We start from the raw sequence: 27,728 nt of genomic DNA, 5'->3' as shown, positions 1-27,728 counted from the left end.
AAAAGACACCATTAAAGTGAGTGAATAGGAAGGATTAGTGTGATCGACCTAGTAGAAGTTACAACTTGGAAAGCCTTTTTTTTTTTTTAATAATATTTAAGGGGGTACCTGGGTGGCTCACTGGTTGAGCATCTGCCTTTGGCTCAAATTATGATCCTGAGATCCTGGGATTGAGTCTCACATCATGTTCCCTGTAGGGAGCCTGCTTCTCCCTCTGCCTTTGTCTCTGGCTCTCCCTCCATGTCTCTCATGAATAAATAAAATATTTTAAAGAATTACTTATTTTTAGAAAGAGAAGGGGGGAGCAGCAGAGGAGAGGATGAGAGAGAATCTGAAGAAGACTCCCCACTGAGCACAGAGAGCCCAACATGGGGCTCGATCCCAGGACCCTGAGATCATGACCTGAGCCAAAACCAAGAGTTGGATCTTTACTGAACTGAGCCATCCAGGCACACCTTTGAAATCTTAAAGAGAAATTCTGAGTGTCCCTAGACAATGATGTAAGCTTGTACTTTCTCAAATGGCATGAACAAGATATTGTTTACAGGCAACCTAAGAAAATATAATTACTTTTCACCTATTTTTTGAGGAGTAGAGACTGTAGGTAGGTGGTAATTTTCCCTAACATGAATTTACCCAAGATTAGTATGCTTATCCCTTTCACATCCTACTGTTTATCACTCTGGATAATCCTAAATTACCTGGATTCATTTTTTAGTATTTAAGTGTTCCACAATCACAATAGGGAATTTTATAGATTTCCCAAGACCTGTCACTACTTAATCTCTTCTCCCTATTATCTAATTTTTTCTCTAGGTCATTGTGATCCATCTCCATTATTGAGAAGAGGATAAAATCAAGATTCCACAATGCAGGTCCCTTGTTCTTCATACAGGACATTTTCCTTCATGATTTTTTTTTTTTCAGGCAAGAACACCAAGCCTGACACAACAGTGTTAAATGACTTGTGGAAGCTGTGGAGTGTCAGAGAACCTGGTTGTCTGGGGTTTGCATTTGGAGAAGGTGAAGACACATGCTGAAGAAGGTGGAGGAGGCATATCCTGCAGGAATGCCCAAGAGGACAGTTCATGTACTCATATACCCAAAGCTTTCCCAGGACAGTGTTACTGTAACCATAATCATCTCTGAGAAAGCACTTTGGAAATATCATGATTTTGGGAGAGAGTTTCCTCTAAACCTGAAACTACTGGACAGACATTCCTTGTATTACAAGCAGCATGAGTTCCAGCCAGATTCCACTGCACATGAACCCTCAGAGTCGTAACATGCGGAAGAAACCTTCAAAGTGTAGTGAATGTGGGAAATTCTTTACTCAGAGATCATCTCTTACCCAGCATCAGAGGATTCACACGGGAGAGAAGCCCTACATATGTAATGAGTGTGGAACTTGTTTCCGTAAACAGTCAAATCTTACTCAACATTTGAGAATTCACACAGGAGAGAAACCATATAAATGTATCGAATGCGAGAAAGCCTTTCAAACAAAAGCAATCCTTGTTCAGCATCTGAGAATTCATACTGGAGAGAAACCCTATAAATGCATGGAATGTGGCAAAGCCTTTTGTCAGAGTCCATCCCTTATCAAACACCTGCGAATTCATACTGGAGAGAAACCGTATAAATGCATCGAATGTGGCAAAGCCTTTAGTCAAAGCATTTGCCTTACTCGTCACCAGAGAAGTCATTCTGGAGATAAACCTTATAAGTGTAATGAATGTGGGAAAGCCTTTAATCAGAGTACATGCCTCATGCAGCATCAGAGAATTCATTCAGGAGAGAAGCCTTACACATGTACTAAATGTGGTAAAGCCTTCACTCAGAACTCCTCCCTTGTTGAGCATGAGAGAACTCACACTGGAGAGAAACTTTACAAGTGTAGTGAGTGTGAAAAAACTTTCCGCAAACAAGCACACCTTAGTGAACATTACAGAATTCACACTGGAGAAAAACCTTATGAATGTGTTGAATGTGGGAAATCCTTCAGACACAGCTCAGCGCTTGTTCGACACCAGAGACTTCATGCTGGAGAATAAAATTTGAGATATAACATTGTGGAAAGATTTGTATGAAAATGCCAATCTCCTACCCTCCCCGAATTCTTAGAACTTTAAGACCCAGTCTTCAGCAGGGATGAATGTTCTGTATGTTGAGCAAGACACAAAGTATCCTGAAAGTTAAGAAAACAGACTCAGAACTAGGTAGTCTTGAGTTTGATGCCTTCTCTGCCACTTAATGGGTGTAAGACCAGATCCTCTCTGAGCCTGTTTTCCCTATCCTCCTCAAAAGTATAATGAGGGAAAAAAAAAAAGTATATTGTTATCTTGAGAATAAAATGAGTTGTATATAATAAATAACTGCCATTAATTGGTTTTGAGTTATAGATGTTCCAGAAATTATATAAATCTGGCTACTGAAAACAAGCAAAGTTCGGCATTAGATTTTGGTTCTTAATGTATTTTCAAAAAAACATTTTTTATTTTTTTATTTTTTAAAGATTTATTTATTTATTCATGAGAGATACCCAAAGAGAGGCAGAGACATAGGCAGAGGGAAAAGCAGGCTCTCTCTGGGGAGCCCGATGTAGGACTCGATCCCAGGACCCTGGGATCATGACCTGAGCCAAAGGCAGATGCTCAACCACTGAGCCACCCAGACGTCCCCCATTTTTACTTTTTATTATTATTATTATGATTTTTATTTATTTATTCATAGAGACAGAGAGAGAGAGAGGCAGAGACACAGGCAGAGGGAGAAGCAGGCCCCATGCAGAGAGCCCGACGTGGGACCTGATCCAGGGTCTCCAGGATCACGCCCTGGGCTGCAGGTGGCGCTAAACCGCTGCACCACCGGGGCTGCCCTTTTTATTATTTTTTAAAGATTTTATTTATTCATGAGAGACACAGAGAGAGAGAGGCAGAGACATAGGCAGAGGGAGAAGTAGGCTTCCTATGGGGAGCCCAATGTGGGACTCAATCCCAGGACCTCAGGATCATGACCTGAGCCCAAAGTAGATGCTCAACCACTGAGCCACCCAGGTGTTCCCTGGTTTTGTTTTATTTTATTTATTTTATTTTATATATATATTTTTAAATATGGAACGCTTCACGAATTTGCGTGTCATCCTTGCACAGGGGCCATGCTAATCTTCTCTGTATCGTTCCAGTTTTAGTATATGTGCTGCCGAAGCGAGCACTGGTTTTATTTTTAAAAAACATTCTTGAAATTGGGCCATGATTTCATGCTTAATCTACAGAAATTTATTTAAACTATGTCCAGATTTAAGAAGAATACAATTTTTTTTTTTATTTATCATTTATGATAGTCACACAGAGAGAGAGGCAGAGACATAGGCAGAGGGAGAAGCAGGCTCCATGCACCGGGAGCCCGACGTGGGATTCGATCCCAGGTCTCCAGGATTGCGCCCTGGGCCAAAGGCAGGCGCCAAACCGCTGCGCCACCCAGGGATCCCAAGAAGAATACAATTTAAGACCAGTTTATTCTTGAGAAAATTCAGATTGAATCAGAGAAAAAAGGAAATTATTGGGATTTGAGCAGATCTTGTGAAGTATACTGCTGGGTACCCTGAAGAGCTTTCTTTGATTTGACACCTCCCGCTGTTGGACCTTATTTCACTTCAAGCTCTAGACCTCTCTTTCCATGAAAAAGGAAGTCTTGGTGATACTAACTGAATAAAAACTCATGTTGCAGGACCTTTGTGTGTTGGGCAGGGGGTCAGTGAGAAGTTATAGAATTATAAAGTGGGGTTGAAATAGAGGAGACCATAGGCATGTTGATTAGCATGTGGCTGTACTTGCTTGGAAATTTGTGAAACGGAATAAAGAAAATGTCACTTAAAAATGGAGTTGGGAAGCCAGAGAGGGGAGCTCACATATATCACACCTTACAGCCCTTTGCAGAAACAACAGAGCCATACCTTGCATTCCTAACAAGAAGCCTACTTTACTAACCCCCAGCAGGAAGAAGGAAGGTTTTCTCCTTGCCTGGCAACAGCCTAGCCAATGAGACTGTCACAACTCAGCCAATGAAAAAGCATTCCACTTCAAGCTCTCAGTATACTCCAATGGACATTTTATCACAACTCCACCAAATTCCCTCTTTCCTCTGTAAAAGAGCAATCCCCTCCTTGTTCTCCTGACTTGTCTATGGTTTTGTAGTAGCTTGTATATCCTGAATTGCAACTGTCTACTATTCTCAAACCCATGTTGCTGGTAAAATAACTGACTTTTATTTTTAAGGCTAATAAATTCTAGGAGCACAACACTAAGGAGCCTCTTAAGGGAAAAGGAGGGCAAGAGACATTGAATTCTCAAGTGTTAGCAAGTGGTACCACTGACCAACAACTTTTGGTTTATTCTTCTCATGTATCAAGTCCAGAATCCGTAGCTGGTGCAGCAGCTTCTTGAGGCATGCTATCAGGATCCAAGTGCCTTGAGTCTTTCCACTGTACCACCCAGAAAAAGGGTCTGCCTTCCTTAGGGCAAAAAATGGCACCAGTACTCCTAAGTTTCATGTACATGCTCTGGGATGTAGCAGGATGTAGCAAGGACAAAGTTTCATGCTTGCCAGACCTGCTTTCTTATATCAAACACCTGGTAGCTTTGTTAAGCAGACTTCTATTTGTATCTCTTTTTGTTATCAACTACAGTCAGCATGTTATACATTAGATCCTTATTTCTATCAAGATCATTTGTATTAGATCCTCACTTGTACAAGTTCCACTTTTATCTCTAAAATTGCCGGAGCTGTTATATGGCTACCTTTAGCAGGAGCTGGGGAACTATTCTTAACTAGGCACATTATCATCCTCATTCAAAGTGAGCTTCTGCTAATGTAGAAGATTCAATAGGTGCTCTGTTTAATGACAAAATCCTCTGTAGCAATTACGTTAAGTTTCTGAATTACTGATCTGGAAAAATGCTCACACTATAATGTCATGTGAGAAGCAGGAGAGAAAACATATACAATGTAATCTTAATTTTGTTTAAAAAATATAATTTACATACATACATACCCCACATGTGGGAGTTCCAAAATGTTAATAGTAGCTATTATCTACAAAGTTAGAATCATGTCAAAGAAGCATTGATAGACAAAATTTTTATCATACTAAATTTTTTCTGAATTCTCTGAACTTTCTATAATGAACCTTTATTATCTTTAAATAGAAAAAAAAATGTCACTTTAAAAAACACCCCATAAGCTCTTGAAGACTAAGTCCAAAATATTTACACTTATGCAATTTCATCTTCATTGTCAAAAGAAAGGAGGGAACTGTTTTTTATTTGCTTTTGTGAGTTCTTTTTAACTGAGTCCTGATTATTTATTTCATCTTCCTTTGCCTTCCTCTTTTTTGAGCTTGCTGTTAAACCTGAGTATTTTTCATCTGATGAACGCTTGACTGGTTTCCGATACATGATTCTTCCATCAACTGCAGCTGGTTCTTCATCTGCAGCAAAGACAAAGTTAAATAATTTTCTTCTCTCATTATTTTGTCTTTATTGGAGAGTCAAATGGCAAGAAAATCTCAGGTGGTTTTTAAGGATGTCCTGAGTTAATTCAGTCTGGTCTTCTCCACTGCTTCTAGCTACATACCCATAAAACATGTGGTCCTTTAATAAAAACTCACGTCCTGAAGTATTCCATCATATTGCCGGTCCCCAATTAATTACAATCAGGCTGTATTTTTAAGTATTATGAAAAGTGATTGTTTGGAACTCCAGCATTTTTACTTAAGGCAATGTAATAAATATCAGGAATAATGAAAACTATACCATGTAGCATACCACGGTTCAGGCACTGATTAAATACACCTCTGTTGACTAATCTGTAAACCTAACCACCTTTTTTTTTTTTTTTTTAAACAGGATGTTTTTATTTAGATTTGCACTCCTAACAACTCAGTAAGGTAGGTAACATAGTCCCCATTTTACTGATGAGGTTGCCAAGGCTCGGAGGTGAAATAACTTGTTCAAGATCACACATCTGGTATGTGTTAAAGCCAATGTTTGAACCTAGGACTATCTCTTTCAAACATTCCATATTATTACATAAGACAATTTCATATTCCAGGCTTCTTACATGGTTAGAAAAACCAGATTACTTCCAGACATACCTGCTTTGGCAGCTTTTATTTCTGCTTTAATTTTCATGACTTCTTCAACTGACAGGTCTCCTTTTTTTAAAACCACCACTTGGGGCTGTTCATCTTCTTTGTCACTGTGATCACCATCTTCATCTGGGAGCTGAAGCTGGGTTCTCTAGGGGAAAACACAAACACAATATGGAAGCTGCTAACCTTGAACCAAATATAAGTGTTCTCTGTGAGATGCTGTGATTACTAAGTGACAAGGATAACTTTATTCATTAAATATATTTGGCAATGAATTTTCAAGTAACTCTTAAGGGCCTAACCTTGCCACATTAGGGAAGAAGTCTACTTTCCAGTTATACTGGGCAGTGCCTGCCCGAAGGGATTAATTTCCATCTCAGCAGGACCCCAGCCTGCAGGTCCCAAAGTAGGGGATGGGGGGGCTCTGCTTCATGGACTGCCAGCATTCCCAGCCTCCTCAGGGCATGCTAAATCACACCAGTTCTTTCTGCTCTTCATCAACTGTTTTCACTTCCATCTCTTCTCAAAGTCTGACAAAAAAAAAAACAACAACAACAACAACAACAAAACACCAAAGTACTAAAAGGCAGTCTTTATTCCACCTTTGATGATCTTTCTTCCCTTCTAATAGTTTCAGTTTGGTGGGCATCTTATCAGCTTTTTTTCTAATAGTATAAAAATATGGAGTATAGGAAACATTCGGTATATACACAGGATATTGTACATATTACATGACTTGATTTCTTTTCTTTATAAAATTTCCCAAACATAAAAAAGTACAGAGAATACCAACAGAAACCATGTATTCACTATATACATGTAACAAGTGGTAACCTTTGGCCAGTTGATTCAGATTTTCGAAAAATGTCAGTTACTGAGACACCTGGGTGACTCAGTCAGTTAAGCCCTCTACCTTAGGCTCCCTGTTCAGTGGGGAGTCTGCTTTTCCCTCTCCCTCTGCCCCTCTTCTCTGCTTCTGATCTCTCTCTCAAAAAAAAAAAAAAAAAAAAAGTCAGATACCACACAAGCCCTTCTCTCCCAACGTTTTTACTCAAAAAAAAAAAAAAAATCTTTGTATAACACCTTGGAATTATTTATTAATACGGAATTATCTACTTTAAAAATCACTGCCTAGTATTTAATTGTGTATATGGTCATCTCATGGTTTATTTGACTGGTACCCTGTAAATACAAATTTTAGTGGTTTCTAGTTTTTTCCCCACTATGCTTTGTTTACTTTCTTCTACTATGCACTTGTTTTTGTTCACTTTCGTGAACTTATATGTAAGATAAATTCCTAGAAGTGGAAATGCTGGGTTGAAAGGAATGCATACCCACCACACGTTATTCAAGTAACTTGTTACTCCACCTCTCAAGAGTCCTGTCTCCCCAAACAGGGCAACAAAGCCCTCATGATCTGGCCTATGAACACAGCATTATTCTGTACCACAACCACAGGCTCTGGACACCAGCCAGGTTGGAAGACTGCAGATCCATGAACATATTATATTAGCTCCTCTGCCTCCCATCTCTGAACAAGTTCCAAGTGCCTAGAAACCCCATGGCCCCTGGTCCACACCAACTTGAGCTGCCTTATAGACTTAGATTTTTTAGAAGTACATTCCTAATGTCGCCTCATCTTCTTTCTCACACTGTGCATAGCTCATAGGGAGCATGTGCCAAACAGAGTTATCAATATTTTTCTGTTTCCACTAGGTGAGCTCCTTTGAGAGACACAGAGCTTGACAAACAGCAGGGATGATACAAGGAGTATTTGTTGGTTTACTCATGAATGACTAATAAGATGAAAAATGATGAACTACCTAAAGCCCCGGAGGGGAAGTCACTCACAGGCACATTCATTCATTTTGTCTATATCCGAAGTCTGCTCAATCATTTGACACAAGTGCATTCTCTTTAATAATATCCATGTTAGTGCACAGATTACTCATTGGTTTTGCCTATTTTTTTTTTCTGAAAGATTCCAATAAGTCATCACAAACTAGTAAATAAGTATTTTTCACCATAGAAATGGGAAAATAAAATAAAATCATTCCTGGGGTGCCTGGCTGGCTTAGTTGATAGAGCATGTGACTCTTGATCTTGGGATTTTGAGTTCAAGCCCACAATGGGTGTAGACATTACTTAAAAATAAAATCTTAAAAGAAACAAAGAAACAGTGGCTGCTCAAAGCCACTCTTGAATTAACTCTCAAGATGGTGAATAAGATAATTTAACTCAATTATGTAATTATTTCCCATGAAACTTATCTTTTTGCTAACAGATCACTAGAACAATGGTTATAATGCCAACCTAAGAGTACGGTTGGTTTCTCAACCACAGACATGGGGTGTCCCTTTATGGAAAAGTCTCTTAACTAGGGAAGTCTAAATAATTGATATGAATTGGAAAGTGCCCCTCTCCCCAAGTTTGTTGTTGTTGTTTATTTATTTATTTATTTATTTATTTATTTATTTATTTATTTATTTATTTATTATTTTTTAGACTTGGAGACTTGGCATTCCTTTTTTTTTTGTTTTTAAGATTTTATTTATTCATTCATGAGAGACACAGACAGAGAGAGAGAGGCAGAGGCACAGGCAGAGGGAGAAGCAGGCTCCATGCAGGGAGCCTGACATGGGACTCGATCCCGGGTTTCCAGGATCACGCCCTGGTCCGAAGGCGGCGCTAAACCGCTGAGCCACCCAGGCTGCCCTCTCCCCAAGTTTTATTTATTTTTTTTAAATTTTTATTTGTTTATGATAGTCACACATTGAGAGAGAGAGAGAGGCGGAGACATAGGCAGAGGGAGAAGCAGGCTCCATGCACCGGGAGCCCGATGTGGGATTTGATCACGGGTCTCCAGGATCGCGCCCTGGGCCAAAGGCAGGCGCTAAACCGCTGCGCCACCCAGGGATCCCTCTCCCCAAGTTTTAAAATAGCATTCCAAGCTAGAATCTTCAGGGTGTTAATTATTTACACATGATCATTACAAGAATCTCAAGCAAACCATAAAATTAGGTCTCATATTCTCCTCATTGCTAAATCTATGTCTCTTTCCTCAAATCTCATCCTTTGTCATCATTACTGGTTTGGGTCCTGGGAAATCAGTCACTCTCTGATCATGTTATCTCTAACCAAAAACGGCTCCTTGTTGCCTACTGAATAGGCCATGTGGCCTCCCTTCAACCAGTTCCTCAATCATCTCTACACAGTCCATGACTCGCTTTTTTAAAAAATTTTATTTTTAAACAATCTCTACACCCAGTATAGGGCTCAAACCTACAACCCTGAGATCAAGAGTCACATCCTACACTGACTGAGCCAGCCAGGTGCCCCACCGACTCACCATCTTTATACCTTTATCTACCCTTCCGGAATTCCATCTCTACTTGCTGTCCTACCCATGCTCAAGATTCAATCTAACTATCCCTTCCTCTGTGAAGCCTTCCCTGACAATAGTCAATGCAAATGGTCATCTACTACCTGGTGCCAGACACTGTGCCAGCTGCTGGGAAAACACAGAAAGATTAAGATACTAACTTGGAGAGTTTGATTTAGTGATGATGATACACAGGAGAGCAAGTAATTGCAATGCAAAATGATGACTATAACAGCTATGAACAACGTGAAGAGATAAACAGGAGAAGCAATGCTTTGGAGGAGTTTTGAAGAGGTTCACAGAGGTAGTAACCTGTGAAGGCAGAGATGAGACAGGCAGGAAAGTTTTAAAAGAATATGGTATTTTGGAGATTCATTTCTCTGTCCTTTCAGAGCCTAGCACAATGCCTGGTCTTAGCACATACTCACTGGGTTGAGTAATTTCACATAAGTCGATCTTGTTTCCTTTACAAAGCTCTAAGTGACTTGAGGAGTGGGTATTCGTGAAAGCACTAGACACAGTGCTAAATGAATCCTCTATGTCGCCACGCAACCCCTAAGCATAATAGTCTCTTCCTATTGAAAGCAGCAGGGCAGGTTCTGGTGTGAACCAATTAGCCCGAGAGCACTCAGAAGTTGATTATCACGAATCCCCATCCCTAAACTATTCAGGTGTTTCTCCTTCCTGAAGCTCCTCTTCTATTTAGATCCAGGATATTCTTAAACATGCTTTGAGGGGTGGAGATGGGGGGGAAGCAGGCAGTAAACAACAAAGCATAAAAACAGATCCAGGGCATTCTTCCAAAGATGCTTCAGACTTTCAGGCCTAGGACATCAGGTCATTTGATCGAGTGGCTTCGGTTTCTTTTATCTGGAAAACGGGACTAAGCTACTACTCGTCTTGCGAACTACAGGTTTTGGGATCAGCGAATAAGACAAGAGAGGAAAGGAATCTTTCTTAACCATCTACCAAGGACGAAGCGCTTTACCAGCATCAAGTCATTTTCAAGAATACAACAGCACTACGAGAAACGACAGACTCGCGGGCGTACGAGGCTGTAACTGAAGAAGACTAGCCTGGGGGCTGAGACCCACCCAGATTCCAGGCTGGGAGCAAGTGGGAGGAGGGACCTGTCAGCGCCTGGCCTCCAAGTCAAGACGGAACCCGGAAATGGCAGGGCGGCCCGGGTTTCTGAGGTCCCGCGACTGGCCTGGGCTCACCTTGGTTTCCACAGTGGGCCCTTCCCTGTAGCCGACACGTTCCTTGAAGCGGGCCAGGAACGCCGGCTCGGCTGGCCGCACGTACGAAACCTGGTTCCTCTTGCTCATGGCTGCTTCGGGGCAAACACAGGTTCCCGGCGCCGCCTGGAGATGGTACATTCGCGACGGCGCCTGCTTGTGACGTCACGTCGTCCCCGCCCCCGCCAGAGGCCGGGCAACATGGCGGCCTCCTTGCTGGCGTCAACGTCCGGCCCGAGCGCCAAATTCAAATTTGCGGCCATCTTGAGCGTGCAGAACCCCGGCGCGCTGCGCGGCTGAAGGTGGGAGTATCCGCCGCGTTGGTCTTGGGATCAAGCTGTGAGGGCGCCATGGCGCCGGGCTGCAAAAGTAAGTAAGGCGCTCAGGCTTCCTGAGTCCCAAATATAGTAAAGGATGGGGCTCCCCGCCCCCGGTTTCCCGGCTGAGCGTGAGGGACAGCAGTGGACTGAGCGGCGCGGAGCGTCTGGGACCTCTCTCTCCGTCCCTCCTACAGACAGCTGTCTTTCCTTCTCTCCGTGTATTGGCCCCACAGCACGAGCCAGGCACAGTTGTAGGCGCCTGGGCTGGGCAGTGACCCGGAGAGCCCTCCTCCAGGAGCCTGGCGCCCAGCCACCCGCTGGTTTCGTCCTTCCGTCCTCCGTTCTGCCGCTTCGTCGCTGCCCTGTTCCCGCGTCCTGCCTGGGGCCGTCCGTGTGCCCTTGCCCGAGGGCCTCACCACCTTCGGCGTATTTCCACATCCCTGGCAGTCCCGAAGGGGAGAACGGATTCTGTCCCAAGCGCGTCTTCCTCTTGTGGAGGAGGGCCTGCTGTAGAATCTCTAGATAAGCTCAGGATTAGCACAAATCCCTATTTTCTTCTCAAGGGACCTGTTCGTTTTCTTCTTGTTTTCTTGGAGAGGAGCACTGCCAATTTTTCCTTTTTTTTTTTTTTTTTTTAAGATTTTATTTATTTATTCGTGAGAGATACACAGAGGCAGAGACACAGGCAGAGGGAGAAAGAAGCATGCTGTCTGCGGGAAGCCGGATGCGGGACTCGATCCCAGGACGCCGGGATCACGACCTGAGAGGAAGGCAGACCCTCAACCACTGGGCCGCCCAGGCGTCCCCAATTTTTGCTTTTGATAAACCCTGTAATTTTCACTGATTTCTTGGTCTTTTGCCTTTCCGTGTACGTGCCTCATCTCTTACATTGCCTAATCCTTTAAGGAGTCTTGTTTTTTAAAGCTGATTTTGAGCTAACACATGGATCTCCCTGAATGATATGAATGTTAATGAGGAGAGGCCTATGTTAGAAGATTGAAGAAACTGAATTTTGTTTGGGGCTTTGATGAGACTTCCAACAACGTCGGTGCTTCAAGCTGTCAGTTGTAATTGTCTTCTGATAATATATTTTTTCTTTCATTTACTTTCTAGGCCATCACATCATTCACTGCCTACTCACTGTGCTCTCTCTTTCTGTCTAAAGTGTTTCTCTCCCTCTCTTTTTAAATTTTATTTATTTATTCACGAGAGACACAGAAAGAGCTAGAGGCAGAGACACAGGCAGAGGGAGAAGCAGGCCCCACACAGGGAGCTCCATGTGGGACTCAATCCCTGGCCGCCAGGATCACACCCTGGGCCGAAGGCAGGCGCCCAACTACTGAGCCACCCAGGGATCCCGGAAAGTATTTCTCTTCTATCGCCATTTTCAGTATTCAGGGGATATTAGCACACAAATTGGTATGTGTTTGGATTGAAATGTTCTCTAGGCTTTGTGCACAACCACAGTCTTTGTTTTGTAAATCTGGACTTAAGGACAATTGAGGGATTGCTGGGTGGCTCAGTGGTTGAGCGTCTACCTTCCCTGTGGTCCTGGGATCCAGTCCTGCATCCCGCTCCCTGCAGGGAGTCTGCTTCTCCCTCTGCCTGTATCTCGGCCTCTCTCTGTGTCTCTCATGAATACATAAATACAATCTTAAAAAAAAAATAAGATTTGATACCTGTGGTATAATTAGAGCATCTTGTTCACATAATGGAAAGTAACATTTATATGTCGCTGTCTATTAAAGTGCTCTGTCTTGTCTATGCACATCATTTTCTAGAAGTGGTGGGAACAAGGATATTCACAACTCCCCTGTATAAAAAATGGTGGTTTTCCATGGGGAACTTTTCTGTTCCTTGTAGTCTGTTAGCAACATTGAGGTTGATGACATCCAGGTGAATGCTGCTTGCATTCCCAGCAGTCCAGAGATTTGGCGCAGGAATTGGGGAACTCACCCGGTGCTGTCCACGACTTTTACTTTTGTGCCGATGAAGGTTATTTTTTGTGACACCTTTGGCACCGTGGGTTGCTGATCGTGAAATCAGAGAAACGAGAATGTGAAGTACAATCCCAATGAAATTGAGTTGAAGATTCTCTTTCAGGTCAAATGATCCATAGGTATTTATCTGGACTGCAGAATAAGTAAAGCAACTTTTGTTTTGTTTTAAGATTTTATTTATTTATTTACTTATTTATTTTTTATTTATTTATTTTTTATTTTTATTTATTTATTTATGAGAGACAGAGAGAGGGGTAGAGACACAGGCAGAGGGAGAAGCAGGCTCCATGCAGGGATCCTGATGTGGGACTTGATCCTGGGACTCCAGGATCACGCCCTGGACTGAAGGTAGGTGCTAAACTGCTGAGCCACCCAGGTGTCCCCAATCTTTTGGAAGGAAGATTGCGGGAAGACCCTTTTAAAACTTTACTGTTTTGTTGAGGATTTTTTTTTGAGGATTAATATACATACAGCAAAGGACATAAATCTTAAGACTACTATGCGATGAATTTTTACATATGAATACACTCTTGTCACTGCCACCAAGATCAAGAAATAGAATGGTTCCTATGCCCCAGAAAGTTCCCTGTGTTCCTTAGTTAACAACTACACTGATTTCTATCACCATTGACTAATTTTGCCTATTCTTGAACTTCATGTAAATGATATTTATTCTTTTTGTTCTGGCTTTTTACTAAATATTATGTCTGAGCACTGTTTTATCTGTTGGCTGTAGCAGCAGTTAATTCTTTTTCATTGTTGTTTAGTGTTCCATCATGTCAGTGTGCCACAATTTGTTTATTCCTTTGATGTACATTTGGGTTTCTAGATGAGTTATTATGAATAAAGCTGCTGTAAATATTCATCATATTTTAAGTTTAGATGGATTGAGGACTTGAGAGCTAAAAGAATTTTACAGCAAATGCCTATCAAGGACCTTTGTGTCAACATTTTACAGCAGCTATGTGATAGATTTTTATACTCTTAAACCTTTGCTTAAGATACAGCATACTGAGGTGGTTAAGAGTGTGAGCTCTGGATCCTGAATGTCTGGGTTCAAATGGCAGCATTTCTCAGTGATGGCATTGCCTCAGAACTCAACGAATCTTAATGCAGAACTATCTACCTCTGTGCAATTTTTTTGTTTTATTTCACTATTGGCTTACTAACTTAGCTTTTTTCCTTTCTTTAGTAAACATTTCGTTTTAGAGTAATTTTAGGTTTACAGAAAAGTTGTAACACATGTTCATCCAGTATCTTCTTGACTCAACTCGACCACCAGGTGCTATATTGGATTCCCCTTCCCTGCCTTTCAGGCTTGAAACTCCAGGGAGTTGAGTTGGGGCAGTTGAAGCCACTCACTGCCTTTATTTCCCACTCACTTTACTGTGCTGTTGTTCAGTGTCTGAAACTTGTTGTATGTATTTTCCCAGTTTCCGAGTAACTTAAGACAGGCCAGTAAATGTAGTCCCTGTTACTCCATCATGGCCTTAAGTAGAAGTCTGGATCTATTTTTGGTTCATCCTTACCCCTAGGGTGTGGCCTTTCTGTGTTCCCTTCGAAAGCATGGGCATTTATTAGGGCCCTGAACCCCAAATTTTGTTTCTCTCATCTGAGTCTATTCAAAACTCTGCCCAAAATCTCAGCCTCTTAGCTGCAGCTCGCAGAATCGTAATCTCTTTGAAGGAAGAAGCAGCCTCAGATGTTGCGCTCACATCTCTGGACTTGTGTTCCCTCTTGGGTTTTGGCTCTGTATTTGCTGACCGCCTTGGCAGGTCACCAGTGCTGTCAGGTAGATAAGTTTTCTATACTTTTTCTGCTTCCTGGGTGCTTACAGGCAGGAGGGTTGGCCTGAAGTAAACTCATCCTCTAGTTCTGGGCTGTCCCTAGTAAGGAAGGCCTTACTGTAATAAATTCAGTCTTATTCCAGGACAGAAAAAAAAAAAATCTGTATCTGAGAAAGCATAAAAAATAGAAATAAGTTTAAAATATGTCTATTATCATAAAGAAAGGTTAAAACTACAATTTAGTGTAATTTTTAAAAAATCTGCTATGCTCCTGCTTAGCATCTCAACTCCTGATTTTACTAATGCTAACATGTGGTGGCTTGAACCTTTCAATTTTAAGTGGTTAAAAAAAAAAAAGCTTATGTAAAAATGTGTTTTCTGCTGTCACCTTGAGGATTCATTGTTGTAGATGATAGTTGTCTTAGTCTGTTTGGGCTGCTCTAACAAAAATAACAAACTGGTAGCTTTTAAACAATGTTCATTTATTTCTGACAGTTCTGGAGTCTGAGAAGTCTATGATGATGGTATCTGCATATCTATGTTTGGTGAGGGCCCACTTCCTCACTGAGGCTCTCTTTTTGCTGTAATCTCATGTGGTGGAAGGGAAGAGCTACCTGGGGTGTCTTTTATAAGGACCCTAATGTCAATCATGAGGGTCCTGCCTTCATGACCTAATCACTTTCCCCGCCACCTCCTAATACCACACCCTGAAAGTTAGGATTTCACCATACTAATTATAGGGAGATACAAACATACCATAGCAGTGATAAAGGGATTACTTAACATCATTTGTATAGAATTATTAAAGATTGGTTGACTGTTTTTAGCATGGTACATTGCCTTTATTTTTTTTACTTTTTATTTATTTTTTATTTTTGAAAGATTATTTATTTATTTGAGAGGGACAGAGAAAGAGCTGGGGCAGAGGGAAAGGGAGAAGCAGACTCCCCACTGAGCAGGGCACCTGACTCTGGGCTCTATCCAAGGACTCTGAGATCATGACCTGAGCCAAAGACAGACACTTAACAGACTGAGCCTCCCAGATGCCCAATAGTGCCCTCTTGATAAATTGAGGTGCAGGTTCCTGTTTGAACTGCCTCCTCCTAAAACTCCCAAAACCTTCTGAATATCTGCCTGACTCAAGCCTTTGTATTTTTTGCTTACCTTTTCTGCTGTCTGGGTATGTGACCCTAGCTCACATCATCTATTTTAATCTTTTTTCTCTTTCTCCAGCTCTTCGTAAGGATCAGACTTCAGCTTTCCTAACAGGAAAGCCTTCCTTTTGTATTCTGGCATTCTCATTTGTTTTTATTTTTGCAGAAGATACAGAAGGACTGTTGCTTTGCTGCCAGCTCTTGTAGAAACTGTGAAGAGCAGGTGGGGAATTGGGCAATCTGGTCTATTTCCCACTTCACAGACATTCATTTGCTTGAGGGAATAGCTGGAAAGGGTAGTTTCCAGAACACTTGTTCTGTGGTGAATATTTACTTTGAGCTTCTGTGCTGTGAAATGAAGAATAGAAATAAACAATAGAAAGAATTGAAATTAAGTGTTTGTGGGGTGTTTTGTTTTGTTTTTTGCTGATGTCCTAGTATTAATTTATTCAAAGATATTTACTGTGTGTTCACTGTGTGTCAGGCACTGCTCTAGGCAATGTAAACAGTTAATTTGGAGGAGAAAGAGTAAACTAATATATATTATTATGGCAGTAAGTCCATAATAGGGCCAGGAAAGGGAGTTAGAGTGATAGGTGAGTAAGTGGTGAGATCAGCTGGTGTTTCCCACCATGTGAGGTTTTGGAATGCCTTATTGAGAAGACAATACTTGAGTAAATGCCCAAAGAAATGTTCCAGGGACCCTGGGTGGCTCAGTGGTTGGGCACCTACCTTCCACTCAAGTCATGATTCTGGAATCAGGGATGGAGTCCTGCATCAGGCTCCCTGCAAGGAACCTGCTTCTCCCTCTGCCTATGTCTCTGTCTCTCTCTCTCTCTCTGTATCTCTCATGAATAAATAAATAAAATCTTAAAAAAGAAAGAAAGAGAAAGAAAGAAAAAAGAAAGAAATGTTCCAGGCAGAAGATACAGCACGTGTAAAGGTACTGAAGTGTAACACGTTCTAGAAATTACAAGAAATCTAGTTTGGTTGTAGTGGAACAAGGAATGTAATAGGAAATGAGTTGTGGAAGTGGTAATGGGGGGAGGCAGGGTCACTAGATCATGTAGGTTCCTATAAGCTGTTGTAAGAACTTTGCTTTTTACTCTGAGATGGACAACCATTGCAGAGTTTTGAACAGAGGAATGACTTGCTATGATACACACATATCCTTATTTATTTTAATAGCTTTTAATTTTGCTATAATTTAAATTTGCAGAAAAATTGTGAGAGTAGTACAAAGAATTCTTGTGTAATACTCTTCACTCGTATTAACCACTTTCCAGTTTGCCACATTTGCCTTATCCTTCTCTTTCCCTTCTCCCTCACCCTCCTGATTGTGTGTGTATACACATATTTTTTATGAGCCATTTGAGAGTAAAATGGGGACATCATGTGCCTTTACCACGAAATATTTCAGTGAGTAATTTCTATGGATAGGTGTATTCTGTTGGCTAATCACATTGCAGTGATTGAAATAAAAAATTTTACATTGACATAATACTGTTATCTAATACACAGTCTATATTTTACTTTTATCCAGTGTCTCAATGATTTATTTTAGTCTTTTTTCTCTAGAACCAGATTTCTCATTGCATTTAGTACTGATGTCTGACATGTTTTAGCAGTTTGAATGAGATGTATGTCCGATACCATACCATCTGTATAAAGTGTAAAGTGGTTTTTAGTATATTCACAGATATGTGCAACCATCAGCATAGTCCATTAGAACATTTTCATCACCTCAAAAGAAATCTCATACCTTCAGCTCTCCCTCTCCCCACCTCTCTTTCTTCCATCAGACCTAAGTAACAACTACTCTCTCTTCTTATTCAAAGTAGGTTAGTGAAGTCTCCAGCTGTTATTGTTGAATTGTCTGTTTCTCTATACTTTTCTGTCCGTTTTCCCTTTGTATATTTTGGTGATATTAGGTGAATATATGTTTGTATCTGTATTATCATCCTGAAGGATTGATCTTTGTATCATTATAAAATGTCCCTCTTATTTATCTCTTTATCGACTTTTTTGTGTGGTTTTTAAAAATCTGTTTTGTCCAATAGCTACTGCAGCCTTCTTGTGGTTGCTATTTGGGTGAGATGTCTTTTTCATTGTTTACTTTCAGTGTATTTTTATCTTTGAATCTAGAGTGAGTTTCCTGTAGGTAGTGTATAGTTGGAGAATGTTTTCTCAAGTAGTCTGACAGTCTCTGCCTTTTAATTAGGTTATTTAATCCATTCACATGTTATTGATATAGTTGGATTTACATGTGCCATTTTACTTTTTGTTTTCCATGTGTCTCACAACTTTTATGTTCTGTTCTTCACTGCTTTACTGCTTTTTCTTTTTCAGATTTTTGTTTTTTTAAGCAGTTGCTCTAGGGTTTTAACATGCACATCTTATCAGAATCAGCATCAGATTTATACTAGTTTAATTCCAGTGATAATAAACATTACTCTTGGGCAGCTCCGGTGGCTCAGTGGTTTAGCGCTGCCTTAAGCCTAGGGCGTGATCCTGGACACCTGGGATCGAGTCCCACGTCCAGCTCCCTGCATGGAGCCTGCTTCTCCCTCTGCCTGTGTCTCTGTCTCTCTCTCTGTGTCTCTCATGAATAAATAAAATCTTAAAAATAAATAAATAAATAAACATTACTCTTTTGTAGCTCTATTCCCTCTCACCCCCTTTAGGTATTATTGTTAAACATACTGTATTTATTAATGTTATAAACCTAAGAATACATTACTGTAATTATTACTTTACCAACATTAGTCATTTCCTCAGGCCAGTACAGCTTTGCTCCTACCTACCTCATATGTATATTTCATTCCTATATGTTGTAGACCCAACAATACATTATGTACATTTTATTTTATTTGGTTTTTTAAAGCTTTTTTTTTTTTTTTTTTTTTTTAAGTAGTATCTACAACTGATGTGGGGCTAAAATTCACAACTCTGAGATCATTTCAATGCTTTAAAAGTCCATTAAAAGGGGGCGCCTGGGTGGCTCAGTTAAGCGTCTGTCTTCAGCTCAGGTCATGATCCTGGGGTCCTGGGATTGAGCCCTACATTGGACTCTGCTCAGTGGGGAGTCTGCTACTCCCTCTCTCTCCACCCCTCCCCCTGCTCATTGTGCTTACTCCCTCATGCTGATGTTATATATCTCTCTCAAATAAAATCTTAAAAAAATAAAAGTAAAAGTCAAGAGAAAAGAGGAGGAAAAAATAGGCATTTCTATGTCTTCAATAATTGCATAATTACCTTTCCCTGGTGCTCTTTGATTTTTCATGTGGATTCAGGTCACCATCTGAATGTCCCCTACTTTGAGACAGGAGGACTCCCTTTACCACATTCTTGAAAGGTGGGTCTGCCAGCAGCAAATTCTCTCTCAGATTCCTTCTGGCTTCCTTTGTTTATGCTGAGAAGTCAGCTGTGAAGGTAAACAAAGATTTTTTTTTTCCCTTCTCTTCCATCTTCACCATGTTTACCATGATATGTCACTTTGTGGATCTCTGTGTTTATCCTGTGTGGAATTCATTGAACTTCCTGGATGTGTACATTATTTTTCCGTGAATTTGGAAAGTTTTTGGTTATCATATCTCTGAATTTTTTTCTGCTGTTTATCTTTTCTCCTGGTCCTCCTCATTACATGTATATTGGTGTGTTTAATGATGTCCCACCTTTTTCTGAGGCTTGCTTTACTTTCCTTTATTCTTTTTTCTGTCCTTTGGCTTATATAGTCTCTATTGATCTGTCTTGAAGCTTGCTTATTTTTTTTTCTGCCAGTTCATATATACTGTTGAGTCCTTCTAGTGAATTTTTGTTTCAGTTATTGTACTTTTTGAATTGTAGAGGTTCAGTTTTTCAAATTAATGTCTATCTCTGTTCTCTGTTTGGTGGGATATTGTTATTATACCTTCCATTAATGCTTTAGTTAGGATTTCCTTCAGTTCTGTAAACATGTTTAAATGGTTACTTTGAGATCTCCCAACATCTGGATGCTATCTTAGGCAGTTTTTGTTGCCAGCTTTTTTTTTCCTGCTTCATGGCTCATATTTTCTTGTTTCTTTGAATGCCTGGCATTTTTTTTGGTTCAATACTTAACCTCTTAAAGGGTTTTTTTGTTTTTGTTTTTGTTTTGTTGTTGTTGTTTATTTATTCATGAGAGGCAGAGACACAGGCAGAGGGAAAAGCAGGCTCCATGCAGGGAGCCCGACGTGGGACTCCATCCCAGGTCTCCAGGATCACTCATGCTCTGGGCTGAAGGCGGTGCTAAACCGCTGAGCCACCTGGGCTCCTAGATAATAAATTATAGCAGCTTTGGATACTGATCTCTCTACCCTCTCAGGGTTGTTATTTGCTTGTTTGTTTATTTATTTATTTTAAGATTTTATTTATTCATGAACCACGGGGTGGGGGGAGCAGGCTCCATGTAGGGAGCCCAACGTGGGACTTGATCCCTGGTCTCCAGGATTACGCCCTGGGCTGAAGGCCGCGCTAAACCACTGAGCCACCTGGGCTGCCCCTGCTTGTTTGTTTAATGACTGACTGGATCATTTTAGTGACCTCTCTTTCCCTCTCATGGCGTTAAGCTCTGATGTTGCTCCTCAACTTTGGGTATGCTCACAGTCACCCTGATGACAGTGTTTTTGGTGGGGATCTCTCCCTGACTACACTTAGTTTTTTTTTTTTTTTTTTTTTTTTTAATTTTTATTTATTTATGATAGAGAGAGAGAGAGAGAGAGGCAGAGACAGGCAGAGACACAGGCAGAGGGAGAAGCAGGCTCCATGCACCGGGAGCCCGATGTGGGATTCGATCCCGGGTCTCCAGAATCGCGCCCTGGGCCAAAGGCAGGTGCCAAACCGCTGCGCCACCCAGGGATCCCCTACACTTAGTTCTTAAACTTCAGGAATACTAGCTGATTGCGCTGTTTTGAACAGTGCCTAAAAATTGCCCTACAAATTAATCTAGTTAGACTCTTCACACCCCTTTTTTGTGTGGAGAGGGGCAAAGAGAGGGAGAGAGAAAATCTTAAGCAGGCTCCATGCTCTGCTGGGGCCCTACGTGGGCCTCGGTCTCATGACCCTGAGATCATGACCTGAGCCGAAACCCAGAATTAGATGTTTAATTGACTGAGCCACCCAAGAGCCCCGGACTCTTGCCCCTTTGACAGAAGTTTCTGAGGTCTGGTTTGATACTTGTGTTGACCCCAGTAAAGCTGCTCTCAGCTGTCTGATGCCCAGTTCTCTCCTGCAAATTAATAGGCCAGTGGTGTTTTTTGTACCTCCTGATTGCCTCTCATACAACCTTCATTGTTCTTGAGTGTGTTATTAGGCTTGAACTTTTCTCCATGCTCTGTTGGAAATGAGGTCAGCTCCTGAGCTAAGCTATCTGCTTTGTGGTCTGTTTTCCCTGAGGCAAGATCTCTGATCCTCGGCTCTGGAGCTGGGGATGGAGACAATGACAGTCTTCTTTCAGAGTGATGCCTCTGCTCTGGTTGCTGAGTGTTGGGGAGTGAATGTGTGTGTGTATGTGCAGCCTGGCATTCCCTTGACTTCCCTCTCCTAGTGGAGAACCACTTATTGCCTCATGAGCCTGACCAAGGGTAGATCAGAGTACCAGTGTTTTCAGTACACTATGTCCAAGGTACAGTCTCATTCTACAAGTGGAGGCTGGGTGGGAGAAGGGAATCCCACCTCTCAACCATATTTTTTGGGATTTAGCTTCAGCAACAGGCAGCTGGCTGGAGGTGGAATGAGAAACTGATCACCTGTTCCTGGAAAGAAAACCCTCCAAATGGGAGCTGAGGGGAGGGGGGGAGAATGTCTGTGTTCTTGGCTGTGCTGTTTGGAGTAGTCACCCAACTTGCTGAGCTGGAAAAGAGGGAGTGATCTTGGTTCAAGTACCATAGACTCTCACATTTGTTGTGGAATTTTCATAGATCTTCTTGACTAGGTGTTTTTTCATTTGGCTATTTACCTTTATGGCTGGTTCTAGAGAGCTTAAGTGTTTGTTGTTTTGTTTTGTTTTTTTATTTCACCAGTTTTCCTGGGCAGTGGGTCAATGGAGTTCCTCATGTGGTCATGCTGGAAGTTGATGTCTGAGTTCTTTTTTAACAAAATCATTCTCCCTTCTGGGTTGATAACAGGTGGGACTCTGGGGATGAGGGAGAGAGTAAGAGAAGCAGGAGACTGTTGTCATAACTCAAATAAGGGGTGTTGCTGGCTTGATTCCATAGCAGTGGATTTGACCTGAAGTTGTAGGATTCTGGATGTGTTGAAGGTAGAGCCAAAGATTGGCTAACAGGTTGGATATGAAGTATGAGAAAGAAAGGGGTCAGAGCTGACTCCCAAAATTTGGCCTGAGCAACTAGAGGGATGGAGTTTTCTGGATGCCTGGGTGGCACGTCAGTTAAGTGTCCAGCTCTTGGTTTCAGCTTTTGGTCATGATCTTAGGGTCCTGAGATCGAGCCCTGTGTCAGGCTCCTTGGTCAGCAAGGAGTCTGTTTAAGACTTTCTCTCCCTCTCCCCTGTCCCTCCCTGCTGGTAGCTCACTCTTTCTCTCTCTCTCTTTCTCAAGTAAATAAATCTTAAAGAAAAAAGGAGAGAGAAAGACAAAGAAAGATGGAATTGTCATTAATTGAGTTGGGAGAAGCATGTTTGGGGTGGGAGTAGGGTGATCAGTTGTTCAGTTTTGGACATTGAGACATTGACCATGGGGCATCCAATTGGAAATGTCAGGTAGGAAGTTAGATTTGAGGGTCTAGTGCTTAAAGTGGTCCAGGGAGGTTTAAATTTGAGACTCACCAACATATGCTTAGCATTTAAAACCATGAGCTTGGGTGTCATCACCAACTGAGTGGATGCAGATAGAATAGAAGGAAGATCAAGCCTGGGCCCTGGAGTGCCCTGCTGTCAAGAGGTCAGGGAGCTGAGGAGACAGGAGTTGTCAGCAACAGAAGATCAGGCTAGATAAGAATGAGATTTTTATAGTACAATTTTAAATGCCTATAGTAACTTCTTGTTTTTTTTTCTAGCTGAGTTACGCAACGTGACAAATTGTCAGTCTAACCAAACAAGGTAAGGAAAAATATCGTTGATGAGACCAAAAGAATTAGGGATATAGTATTCCTGAAACAACCATTTAGCACAGTAAGGGGTACTTGTTTCAGAATTAAGCTTGGTCCTCAGCTACCTGGAAATCTGGAAACCTCACACTTCCTCCCCAAAACTTCACCCATCCTCTCACCTTTGAGGCTAAAAGATGGAATTGGTAACCGTTCTTCCTTGGGGGTGATTTATTACTGCTACTAAGAAGGAAATCAGACAAGCAGTGCCTGAAGCTCCATGGAATCAACTCCCTTTGAGCTGATTTCAAATAAAAGCTTATGAAGATGAGTATTATGAAACAAATCTGTAAAGGGTGTGAGTCATGTGAGACTCTTTTAGAAGAAGTAAATGTAAGTGGGTAGATTTGGGGCTTTGTTGGGGAAACTCAGTATGGAAACATTAGAGGCAATATGAAACTCAGATCCCTTTTTAGTTTTCCCCCACTAAACTTAGGCTGGAACATTTTTTGTCTTTAGTAATGAAGGTGATGCCATCAAAGTTTTTGTGCGAATTCGTCCACTTACAGAAGGTTCTGGATCAGCTGATGGAGAGCAAAACTTATGCTTATCTGTGCTTTCCTCTACCACTCTCCGGCTACACTCCAACCCTGAGCCCAAGACCTTCACATTTGATCATGTTGCAGACATGCAAACCACTCAGGTATGATAATTTTGGAAACTCCATTTGGATAAGATTCTGTTATTTGTGAGGATTTCATTTCTGGTTTCTTTGGTTTGATTTCAGATAAGGACACTCAAACATTTTATATAAATATTTAGATTTAATATATTTTAAAATATTTTAAACTTAATTTTATTATTTTTCTTCCTTCATCAAACTTTGTGCCAGAATGACAAACCTGCTCTTTTTTTTTTTTTTTCAACACTTCCTTTGCTCCTTTTCATTTCGCACCGCATCCAGGATAGGGGCAGTGAGGCCCAAAGCAAGGGCTTCTCCAGCTTCATGTCCCCTAGCCCCTGATATGCACTGATAAAGGGCAGGGGTCCTGGAAGGCTCAGTGTCTTCAAGAGTCATGCATCAGCTTTGGGACAAACTCGCTTTACTTTCACTCACCATTCAGTGATAGAGGTTAGTGGAGGTGTATTTTTCAGAGCCGCTTGGATGATTGATAAGTATAGTTGAACTTCCTAGTTGAGGGGAGAGTATCTTAGTTGTGGCTGCTATAACAAAAATATCAAAAACTAAGTGACTTAAACAGCAAACATTTATTTCTTACTATTCTGGAGGTTGGGAATTCTAAGATCCAGGCTAGGATACCCAGTGTCTGGTAAGGACCTGCTTCCTGGCTTGCCACAGTTACCTTCTCACTGTAGAGGGAGAGAGAAAACAAATTCTTTCTCGTCTCTTAGAATGTCAGAAAGGCACTACTCCCATCATGAGGGCTCTACCTTTTGACCTTATCTTCCAAAAGCCCCATCTCCAAATACTATCACATTGGGGATTAGTGTTTCAACATACAAATTTTGGGAAGGACATAAATATTCAAACCATAGAAGAGAGTAACAGGTTTAAGATTACTATGATGTCAGTAGCTATTTCTAATTAAGGGCAATTTAGTTAAGATCTAGTTAGCACTATCTGTTAGAACTTTCTTTAATGAGGGAAATGTTCAGGGCAGCCCCGGTGGCTCAGTGGTTTAGCGCCGCCTGCAGCCTGGGGTGTGATCCTGGAGACCCTGGATCAAGTCCCACATAGAGCTTCCTGCATGGAGCCTGCTTCTCCTTCTGCCTGTGTCTCTGCCTCTCTGCCTGCCCCCCCCCCCCCGCCTCTGAATAAATAAGAAATTAAAAAAAAATGTTTCAAAAAATAAATCAGTTAAAAAAAGGGAAATGTTCTATATCTGTGCTGTCCATTACAGTAGCCTCTAGTCACATGTGGCTACTTAAGTTTGAATTTATGAAGCTTAAAGAAAATCTAAAGTTTAGTTTTTCAGAGACATTAACTGCATGTGGCTATTGAGCACTTGAAATGTGGCTACTGCATCTAAGGACCTGACTTTTACATTTTATTTAATTTTAATTTCTTTGAATTTAAATAGCCACATGATGGCTAATGGCTACTGTATTGGATATCATAGATCTTGATTATTCCCTTACACCCATGGGTATTTTTGGGTGAGATATCTAAATCTTTAGATCTTTTTTCGTTTAGGACATGGATGGTCAATGGAAATATAAAGTTAGTCACATATAATTTAAAATTTTCTAGTAGTCAGGTCATCTGGGTGGCTCAGTTGGTTAAGCATCTGCCTTTGGCTCAGGTCATGATTCCAGGGTCTTGGGATCAAGAGTGCTACGTTGGGCTCTCAGCTCAGCAGGGAGCCTGATTCTCCCTCTCCCTCTCTCTTCCAGCTATGTATTTGATGCAAAGACGAGTATAATATTAGCATGCAACGTGCTGAACAAAATTCTGTGTAAATTGTAGATATAAGCTTTATTTTTTATTTCTTTTTTTTTTTTTTAAGATTTTATTTATTTATTCATGAGAGACACAGAGAGAGAGGCAGAGACATAGGCAGAGGGAGAAGCAGGCTCCATGCAGGGAGCCTGATACGGGACTTGATCCTGGGATTCCAGGATGACGCCCTGAGCCGAAGGCAGACGTATAACTGCTGAGCCACCCAGGTGTCCCTAGATATAAGCTTTAAATCTATAATTGTATATGAGCTTAGTGGACATAATTGTCTAATGTTTTTCATTTTAGGTATTTTAGCCTTTTTTCTATTGTGATTGTAATTTTCACATTATCACAAGCGTTGAAAAATTTAAGCACTATTTTTATTCTGTTTTAGAATGTAGTTTAAGAAAAATGTTTTCATTTCTATGAAATGTTAAAATGGTTGATGTTTACATTTGTAGGAGTCTGTGTTCTCAACTGTGGCCAAGGGCATTGTGGAATCTTGCATGAGCGGTTATAATGGTACCATCTTTGCATAGTAAGTTCCTGGCTATGTCCTTATACAAAGATACAATAGTAAGTGCTTCTGTTCATTTCCTATGGCTGTTGTAATCAATTACCACAAACTTAGTGGTTTGAAACAATACAAATTTATTATCTTTCAGTTCTGTACGTCTGAAGTCTGACATGAGTCTCCTGAGCTATAATAAAAGTGTTGGCAGGGCTGTGTCCCTTTCTGGAGGCTCTGGGGGAGAATTCCATTTCCTTCCCTTCTCCAACTTTTAGAGGCAACTCAAATTGCTTGGCTACAGCTCTCTTTATCTTTGAAGCCAACAACATGCAACCCTCTGACTCTTCTTCCTTAATCACTTCTCCCTCTGACAATGGCTGGGACATGTTCCCTTATTTAATTTTAATTAATTAATTAATTAATTAATTAAGATTTTATTTATTTATTCATGAGAGGCACAGAGAGAGAGAGAGGCAGAGACACAGGCAGAGGGAGAAGCAGGCTCCATGCTGGGAACCGGACATAGGACTCGATTCCAGGTCTCCAGGATCACACCTTGGGCAGAAGGTGGCGCTAAACCGCTGAGCCACCCCTGTTGCCCATGTTCCCTAATTTTAGATATGTGTGATTAAATTGGCCCCACCTGGATAATCAAGATGGAGGGGATTTTATTTATTTATTTATTTATTTATTTATTTATTTATTTATTTAAAATTTTTATTTATTTATGATAGTCACACACAGAGAGAGAGAGGCAGAGACATAGGCAGAGGAGAAGCAGGCTCCATGCACCGGGAGCCCGATGTGGGATTCGATCCCAGGTCTCCAGGATCGTGCCCTGGGCCAAAGGCAGGTGCTAAACTGCTGCACCACCCAGAGATCCCCGATGGAGGGGATTTTAAACTCCACCTCCTGGAGAGAATTATTTGGAATTCTTCTGTGAAGAACATTTGTCTCTTCTCCCCCATTTATTTAATTCTACTTATAGTCCAATAAATTATTTTTATCTTATTGTTCATATTGCCTGGCCATTAGGAGCGATTTGAGGTTGGTTTCTGTGTCCCTTTGAAATGTCACATGCTTTTGCTTGAGCACTTCCTTACTTTATGATGCTACAGGCTGCTCCTGGCTCATCTGTATTTTCCTTGCCCTAAGCCTAGACTCAGCCATTTTGCCAAGGAGCCCTGGTTCCTTTTATTGGAGAATAGTATTTAGAAACTAAAATGTGGGCACTAGGTGTGTTTATTGATTGTTCCTGGAGTGTCCTTACTTCTAGGTCTTCTCAGCAGACAGCTAGGTGTTATATGTGTATATACTAAGTCATATATACAGACATATCTGTAATGTTTCTGTATGCATCCATTTGTATACACATTAAGCTAAGCATGAGTTCATGCTTATGTCTCTGACTCTAATCAGGGTTTAGAATCCACATGGGTTTGTTCTAACCTTTGTTTTTTATCTGTAACTTGCTTGCTGGCAGTGAGAACCCTGGCTCCCACTTTCTATCATCCCTTTGCTTATTTGTTCAACCTCAATATACACATAAGGCTCTTTCATAATTGTTATCTATATTTCCTGAGAAACAAATTTATAAACAAGTGCAGTGTTGGGACGCCTGGGTGGCTCAGCGGTTGGGTGTCTGCCTTCGGCTCAGAGCATG

General features: G+C 41.2%; 3 protein-coding genes and 1 non-coding gene across 14 annotated transcripts in view; 2 read left to right on the top strand and 2 right to left on the bottom strand.

Moving 5' to 3' along the window:
* Positions 1 to 5,145, top strand: part of ZNF501 (zinc finger protein 501) — a 30,345-nt gene extending 25,200 nt beyond the window's left edge. For 5 of the 8 annotated variants that reach the window (XM_049098056.1, XM_049098055.1, XM_035703107.2 and 2 more), the window contains one exon: positions 817 to 5,145. In XM_049098056.1, coding sequence (XP_048954013.1) covers positions 1,239 to 2,054 — 816 coding nt within the window. In that variant the 5' untranslated portion in view covers positions 817 to 1,238 and the 3' untranslated portion in view covers positions 2,055 to 5,145. The remainder of the gene's footprint in view (positions 1 to 816) is intronic. The other 3 variants (XM_049098057.1, XM_049098058.1, XM_025458222.3) reach the window with 1 other exon arrangement.
* LOC112667001 (U6 spliceosomal RNA) lies at positions 3,108 to 3,214 on the bottom strand. The gene has a single exon (XR_003140997.1). It is a non-coding gene; the product is annotated as a U6 spliceosomal RNA (small nuclear RNA).
* Positions 5,014 to 10,931, bottom strand: KIAA1143 (KIAA1143 ortholog). The gene is made up of 3 exons (XM_025458226.3): positions 10,754 to 10,931; positions 6,155 to 6,299; positions 5,014 to 5,488 (listed from the first exon to the last, which is right to left on the bottom strand). The coding sequence occupies exons 1-3, from the start codon at positions 10,910 to 10,912 to the stop codon at positions 5,274 to 5,276; spliced, it is 519 nt and encodes a 172-aa protein (XP_025314011.1). The 5' UTR covers positions 10,913 to 10,931; the 3' UTR covers positions 5,014 to 5,273.
* Positions 10,932 to 10,963: 32 nt separating this feature from the next.
* The window catches only part of KIF15 (kinesin family member 15), a 79,118-nt gene continuing 62,353 nt past the window's right edge, over positions 10,964 to 27,728 (top strand). For 3 of the 4 annotated variants that reach the window (XR_003140969.3, XR_007404267.1, XM_025458213.3), the window contains exons 1-4: positions 10,964 to 11,140; positions 23,064 to 23,106; positions 23,613 to 23,796; positions 26,016 to 26,092. Coding sequence is in view for 2 of the 4 variants with exons in the window: in XM_025458213.3 (XP_025313998.1) it covers positions 11,122 to 11,140; positions 23,064 to 23,106; positions 23,613 to 23,796; positions 26,016 to 26,092 (323 nt within the window). In the remaining 2 variants the exon portion in view is untranslated. Of the gene's footprint in view, positions 11,141 to 23,063; positions 23,107 to 23,612; positions 23,797 to 26,015; positions 26,093 to 27,728 lie in introns of those variants that run through there. The other variant, XM_025458214.2, reaches the window with a different exon arrangement.

This window comes from Canis lupus, chromosome 20, assembly GCF_003254725.2.
Source record: "Canis lupus dingo isolate Sandy chromosome 20, ASM325472v2, whole genome shotgun sequence".
Taxonomy (NCBI): domain Eukaryota; kingdom Metazoa; phylum Chordata; class Mammalia; order Carnivora; family Canidae; genus Canis; species Canis lupus.
This window is presented reverse-complemented; position numbering and strand designations above follow the sequence as displayed.

What these genes read in the sequence shown, in the direction of transcription:
- KIAA1143 (XM_025458226.3), bottom strand. Translation starts at nt 10,912, where the DNA reads ATGTACCATCTCCAGGCGGCGCCGGGAACCTGTGTTTGCCCCGAAGCA. An exon ending in GGCCCACTGTGGAAACCAAG is followed by an intron (nt 6,300 to 10,753) that starts GTGAGCCCAGGC and finishes GTTTTCCCCTAG; the next exon opens with AGAACCCAGCTTCAGCTCCC. An exon ending in AATAAAAGCTGCCAAAGCAG is followed by an intron (nt 5,489 to 6,154) that starts GTATGTCTGGAA and finishes TCTTTGCTGCAG; the next exon opens with ATGAAGAACCAGCTGCAGTT.